General features: G+C 36.0%; 1 protein-coding gene across 4 annotated transcripts; it reads right to left on the bottom strand.

The window, feature by feature from the left end:
- Window positions 1-688: 688 nt before the first annotated feature.
- LOC125219319 (inositol-tetrakisphosphate 1-kinase 1-like) lies at window positions 689-7,292 on the bottom strand. Of its 4 annotated transcripts, none has more exons than XM_048121265.1 (10): window positions 6,829-7,286; window positions 5,499-5,580; window positions 4,496-4,528; window positions 2,986-3,106; window positions 2,667-2,759; window positions 1,953-2,072; window positions 1,689-1,865; window positions 1,359-1,414; window positions 1,177-1,261; window positions 689-1,020 (listed from the first exon to the last, which is right to left on the bottom strand). In XM_048121265.1, the coding sequence occupies exons 1-10, from the start codon at window positions 6,999-7,001 to the stop codon at window positions 953-955; spliced, it is 1,008 nt and encodes a 335-aa protein (XP_047977222.1). In that variant the 5' UTR covers window positions 7,002-7,286; the 3' UTR covers window positions 689-952. The 4 variants fall into 4 exon arrangements, 3 of the variants coding, with proteins under 3 accessions (XP_047977222.1, XP_047977223.1, XP_047977224.1); XM_048121266.1 differs by having other exon boundaries at window positions 2,986-3,097; XM_048121267.1 differs by lacking the exon at window positions 5,499-5,580 and having other exon boundaries at window positions 6,829-6,960.
- Window positions 7,293-7,429: the final 137 nt, after the last annotated feature.

The following is a 7,429-nucleotide window of genomic DNA, read 5'->3' as shown; positions in this document are numbered from 1 at the left end:
AATTTCAATTAAATGGGTTGGCAATTGAAACTAAAAAAATAATATTAGAGCTATCCTACATCGATGTAGGAAGAGAATTGAAATCAATATATACGTCTCATGGGCCCTACTCCTATCACCAATTGATTTTAGGATGGAACTCATGGATTTCTATCATAGTATTAAAACGGGTCGCCGACTGTGGGTCAAATTTAACTGACCTAGCAGTATATTTGGGACGAAACCGAAAAAAAAATGACTGACCCAGCAATATATCTAGACTTAAAATTTAGACCAGTGGTCCAATCGATCGGAAAAAAAAATTTGGACCAATCGTCCAACCGATTAAAAAAAAAAGAAAAAAAAGTCCAACCCCTCCAAGGTTCACCTCGAAGGGTTTAAGGGAGGGTGTTGGCAATTGGAACTAAAAAAATAATATTAGAACTATCCCACATCGGTGTACAAAGACAACTGAAATCAGTATATAAGTTTCATGGACCCTCTTCCTATCACCAATTAGTTTTAGAATGGAACCCATAGATTTCTATAACATGCATCTTCTTTGTTTCAATCACAACATCACTATACCCTTCACAAAAATGTGTCCTCACACAACTGTAAAAAATATTAGTTCCCAAATAGACATTGGAAGTTCCCAAATAGACATTGGAAAGTTATAGAATATGAATTTGATTCTACAAAAAAATTGTAACAGCAAATTAACAATATAATTATAATAAACTTGGAAGGAACTAATAGAACCCCCATATGATATCAAAATTCGCACTATAGAGAAATATTCGTGAAAAAAGTGTAAGAAAAGAGCACCCAAATTGTGGATGGGATGGCAAAATATATTGGTAACTAGCAATTCTGCTACTAACAGAAACACATTTACAAGCAGATACACAATTTACAATATCTACTCATTCCAATAGCCAATGCACCATGCATGTGTATGTATACTCTCTAGCTAGCTTTGCACAAGGCTAACAAGAAAATCTGTGAATATTTGCTCGTAGTCCGGCATTTTTCCGTACCCTGCAACAACCAAACCTCAGCACCAAGACGTGAGCACTAACGCGATTCAGAAAAAGAATACAAGGTTAAAAGTAATGAAGGAGCAGTTTGCTGTTTCAACTTGTTTACTCTAGTTTCACATCAAGACTCATAATTCAGAAATTAACGAGCACTAACCAGGGAAGTAATTGATATCGATGATGTAATACCGATCTTTGGTCCCTTTCTGGCGAATGATATCCAAATTGAACAGCCGAAGTCCCTAATATTACCGAGCTCAGAAAATCACTTATCTAATGTGCCAAGTCGACAGAACTACAGAATAGATGAAGCAAAATTTCAATGAAAATGGATTTTACCAGTCGATGGTGGAGCTCTTTTGCAAGCATCTCAAGCATAGGCTGCGGAGGAAGCTCTGCAGTAAATTAATTAACTATGTGAAATGAGATTGTGAGCTGTTACTCATTTCAACAAAAGAAATAGATGCAACCAGTACTTGTTCTCACAAGACATAGGGACAAGGTTTCAAGCACCAAAGATTAAAACAAAAATGACTGTTTCATCGACCCTAGTTGATTTCAGAATGACTAGTAAAATTTTGCGTGGCAAGAATTGAAGAGAAATGAAAGAAAGAGCTCCACTCACGCAGGTTGTGGAATTGTAATATCTGCAAGTACAATCAAACTTACCAGCAACAGCAGGATCCAGATCCACATCATCTGCAGAAGAATCAGCACCAGAAACCCTCGGGAAGCCAAACACTCCAGAATTTGTTGATATGTCCGTTTCACTTAAATCAGGCAGAGAGAAACGCCTGACAACTTTAATAGACTCACCAACAATAAAAACTTTAAAGAGGACACCACCTACCATTGAGAGTAACATATCAGTAATTCAAATTTAATAAGCAATAGCTGAAAGAAGGACAGAAGATGACAACAAACTTCCCATACTGTGATTAATGAATTCCTGCAAAACCATCGGAGCCTCCAGTTCGGATAGGGAAATATTATCGTATGCAAGGAAAAGCGCATGAGACTTTACACTTCCATCCACTACAAGTGGTTTCACAACTGGAACAGCAGAACACGACACAGGTTATACATCTCAGAGAGAACGAAACAACTAGCTTAACATATCAAAGAACCTGAATAATGAGTAAAATACGTCGTTTCATGGAAAGAAAAACACTGCCAAATTATTGTCACGTGCAATTTTTTAACTAGCTTATCACATTTCCATGATCATCTCTATTAGAATGGGGGCACGTTGGTACACATATGTCAGGGGAGCGAGAGCGTGTGCATGGGCTTTTAGGGTTAGGGTTTCCTACAGTATATAATAGAAGGATCGTAGCAGAGTGATCTATCTCTATAATATTTCTGTTCAGTTTGCATTCATCCGCCTTTACTCTATCAATATCTAGGTTATTTATTCAGAATGATAACACCAAAGAGTTACGAACTCTATACTTGGAGGTACAAAAGCATCATGAATTTTGTTCATTGTGGATTACTGGATTGTGCATACCAAATTACAACAGAACCAAAAACCACCCACATTCTGCCACTAATAGTAAGAGAAAAATAGGAGTCAAATGAATAATTTCATGCTTTATTAGAACAAGTTTAAATTGGTTTCTCCATCGAAAATGAAAATAAGGCTACCTAGAGGTACTGTTAATCCTGCTTTAACAACTTCATCTGGTACCGAAGTAGGGTTTTTTGAAATCACCAACTGCCGTGGAGTGCAAACCTTGCCTGCGACAATTATACCCAAAAGGCACCATGTATTTAATCTGAAGAAGATCAAATAGTCTGGAACTCATCTACCAGAACCATAACTGACAAAGATAAGATTTGGTCGAGAAGACAAAAGACCCATTTTCGAAAATAGCAAGGACGGTGCAAGAAAAGGGCAGACTGAAGTATAAGAAACCATTTCATATAGTGACAAGAGTACTGTTGTGCTTGTGCATAAATTTACCATAAGATTCGGGCAATTTCAGGTCAGCAACCACCTCAAGCATTGATTGACGGTTGCGTAAATGCTGAATGGCCTCAGGAGGATCAACAACTGTCACCTCTGGATGTAATCTCTGATAATCCTTCAATGGAAAATATGAAATAGAATGAGACTGAAAGAAAGATGCTGCAGCATATAAAATAACTAGCTTTTCCAGCTAGGCTAAGAATTCATCCATGCTTGCATTCTCCTACTTTGCTTGTTTTCAATAGTTAATTCAGAATTAAGGCCTTTTATGTTCAAGACTGACACGCAAGGATGGAACATAAAGATTACTCTCTTTTAAAGCAACAAGCAAGGGAAGTGACATATTACTAAACATTAAACTACAATAGGTCTGTTCCATGAGAAACAGTTATAAGTTTCGTCTGTGTACCTTGAGTTTTACAGAGACTTGATTTGTTCCTATTGACTAGACTTTATACACACATATCTTTCTTCTAATGTTTGGCTACAAATGAGAAACAGATTTCATTAAAACATGGCATGATATTCTAATTTTCCTTGGATCTCTCTCCAAAGCAAGATAGATCACATGCAACATTTTTCTTTTCCTTTGCTTGTTACTGTAGACCTTAGTCAGCTACTGAGAGAAATGAATCTGTAATTAGTTCCACAAGAAAATACACAGGTCGTAGCTACTTCATGAGCCAAAATTTCAATTAGTCAACCACAGTAGCTCGTCCTCCCAGTCACCATTTTAAGTTTCAAGTTCTCCAGTCCATTAATTCATTTCGTTCTTGTAAAGGGGGGTTCATGAAATGCTGATCTTCTATGCATTCTACAGAAATAAGGAAATATGTAATAATCTACTCCATCTTGAGTTTTATCTTTTGACAACATTACACACTAAAAAAGTGTTTATCCTAATAGTCTTAGAGAGATCTTAGATTCCCTGAAGTCTGACAAAAACCTAGAACTTTGTAATAAGATTATAAGGCTTCACAGAATGGCCAATCTAGCAACTCTACCAGTCAAATTAAAATATCCTGTAGCATAAAGGCTAACATTATTTAAAGTGAATGTGTAATTCTATCATTATTTCATCACCAAAACATTAGTAGAATTGGGAACACATGAAAACAAATGCGGAGTAGTATGAAGCCTTTGTTCACCATTTGCTTTTTTTTGTTTATGCTCACAGGGTGTTTTTTATATAGCTAATAACATTAAGTTCCAACTTGATTAAATTCTGAGTACTGTCACAATTAGTAAAGGCTTCAAAAGTTACTGCCAACTAGGACAAGCTACTCAGGACATCAAAATCCCCTTGTTCAGCAAAAGTTCATCAGACCTACACCTGCACAAGTATACTAGATCTAGAAAGTACAATCCTCACTTGTTTGATCCTCATGAATCACAACGAAGACTAAGTAGTTTATGGATTCATGGCATAGTTCTCACAGTAGAAATTCCACAGCAGCACTAGACCATTGGATTCATAAACCAATATAAAGTTGAGAGCACAAACCTCAATAACCTGGGACCAGTCCCTCCCTTCTAACTGAAATCAAAAAGTGCAATCAATCAATAAAGATGAGGGCAACGGAGTATGATAATATGCATTTTACATATTTTTTTGGTTTGACACAAGCGTCATATTATAAGAAGGCAATTCATGATTACAGTGGGCCATTGGCTTGACAAAATAAATGCAAAACTTTTAAGGCAATTTATAATTGCTAGTCTTAGTAAATGAGATGTATATTAAAGTTAACTTCATTTGTCCTCCTATGGTTCTTTTAATTCATTATTACATTCTTTTCTCTCACATTGCAAAACCAAAAATAAATAAATACATAAAATTACAAACTTTAATTTCTAATATTGAAGAGGTTGGTTCAAGTTGGTCAATACTCGAAATACTCGGTGTCAAAAAACTCGATATCAAGAAACTCGCCATCGTGAAGGATAATTAGTTTAATGCCAAGTAAAAAAAAAATATCCGAGCTAGCTTTTGGTCCATCCAACAAGGCAAGACGAAGTTAGCAATGATGAGAGAGAATATAGCAATAGACATTTATTTGGACTTTGCGGTTACATACTAAGATATTCAGAGAATTTTGGCTAGTGCAGTGCCACTTGTAAATGAACAAGAAGAGGGCAGACAATCAGAAGTAGTGAGATTATTGAATCCAAAAACTATGGTTGAGTGTGAAAAGCTATAATGCATCCTTTCTGATCAGGCTATACTTTAAAATTTATTAGTTAATTGCTTAACAAAATATGTCAAGAAACAATCATTCATTCTTTTTAACCTTCATTTCCATTTATGCAAGCTAACCTCTGGATCCTGTTGGGCTCAGTTTCCACTATATATTTCAGTTGAAATGGTTTGGTGCAGAATTTCTTCCTAAAACGATGGTCAAAGGACCATTAATACCTATGTGTTAACATCTAAAATAGCAATACTGACATTGCATCTATTGTAGTTCAAACAGTTAGCAAGCAAATATGACAGTAATAACTCAAACCTTGTGTAAAACAATATTGAATGGACCCTGCTCTGATAAAGCTCTTTTCAGATCAATTGGAACAAATTGAATGCCCTTATTTCTGCATTAGAAAATGTTACCCCTTAAGTGACCAGAAAAGTAGATTATACCTCATCAAAACATCTAAGGGGGTTTTCAGTAAATTAATGGAAAATTTATGGTTATCAAGATTCAAGTGATGTGGTGAACAAGTTGAAGTTAAGTGATAACAGATTGATAAACAAAAAAAAGAATAGAATGAATAAGCAGACATTTGGAGAATCACCAATCAAAACTTGCAGCCTCAAATTTCCAAGTTATTTGGTTGAGGATAAGTTAATAGCATAACATAGAAATTATCAAATTATACTTGCATTTTAATGAAAATCAGGCAACTAAACTATGATTATGCCATGAAGGGGAAATAACTAAATTAGGAAGGACTGGTCTTCAAAAGTTTTAGAACATGTTTGGAGCCGAAACTGGAAAAGAAGATATTGCGCTCAAGTTTTAGCAGATCCCAGAAGAATTCTCAATCAACTAGATTACAGCCAATTACAATTCAAATGGTTTTGTTTGGATCTAGCCTGTATCAGCAATCACAGTGGCCAGTGGGGCAGATGGAAATTTTGGCAATAAAAATCAATAATGGATTTATGTCCATTTTTAGTTGTGAAAAATTAGACAAGTGGGGTTCACTAAACTAATTCTTTGCAGTGGAGTACTAAATTCTTACAAGCAGCAGTAGGGACAAGCATTAAATACCAAATCTTCCACTGCAGTGGGAAAGCAACAGATGATTTTAAATACCTAGGTCATAAAATAAGTTGACTGTAATCTTAAGAGCACATATAATGGAATATTCCTTCCAAAGAAGAATTTCACATGTATGATTCCTTCTGAAACCATATAGATTTAGATAAGTTAAACAAACAGTTCCAGAAAACCAGCCACTCAATAATGTGAATCCTTCATAGTTATAATTATCAATCTTTCTTACAGAGTAAGAAAGGAAATGTACCAACCGATCAAAATTATCCATTCCAAGAGGACAGAAATCGACCAAATCACTAATCTAGTCCATTCCCTCATTCGGAATCAAAATACATATTGCCAAGAACACCTCTGCATGCATCATGTTCTAAGATTAAATTGAAACGATTAAACATGTGTGAATTTGCAACGTAATCACAAAGAAGATAGAACTACGGATATCAGCGAAAGATGTGAAAAACCTAAACAGAGCGCAATGTAAAAAGATCGATGAATCATCGCATTTCTACAGAGAAATCACGAGAAAATAAGAAAATAAATCCGGGCGAACGAGTACCGAGCGAAGCGAATAAACTTGGGCTTCAGAAAGCTCTTCTTCTTCTTCGAAGTGAACGCATAGCCCACTACAATACTCGCCGGCGCCGGCGGCGAGCTCTCCGATGGCGGCGTCGACGCCTCTTCTTTCTCGTCATCCACGCATGAATACAGAATCGTCGCATTCAATTTCATACTCAAATTGCGCTTCGCCAATCGAAGAAAAACACGAAACAAAACCGCTCCACTCAAAATTCCCCAAAGTCTGGAAGAAATTGAACCCTCTCGCCTTGTTAGTGGCCCTCTCTACACCCAAATCGTCGGTAAAATTTGAAAAATCGCCAAATTCTTAATTAATCCGCAACTTTTTTTGTTGTTTGAGTGTGACAAGGCTTTGAATAACCGAAAATACAGGATCAATGCGCGTAGGTGAAGAGCAGAGCGCTACATATATGATTATATTGTGCGTGAATATATACAGATTCATGGGAAGAATGCATGTATACATATATTGTGAAGAACGGCAGCTGATTGAGCTGACATTTTTGTCCCTTAATTTATGGTGATTTGCAACATTGACCCTAGAAAATGCCAAATTTCATTTCACATCCATTACTTTATCA

Source organism: Salvia hispanica, chromosome 4 (assembly GCF_023119035.1).
Source record: "Salvia hispanica cultivar TCC Black 2014 chromosome 4, UniMelb_Shisp_WGS_1.0, whole genome shotgun sequence".
NCBI lineage: Eukaryota > Viridiplantae > Streptophyta > Magnoliopsida > Lamiales > Lamiaceae > Salvia > Salvia hispanica.
This window is presented reverse-complemented; position numbering and strand designations above follow the sequence as displayed.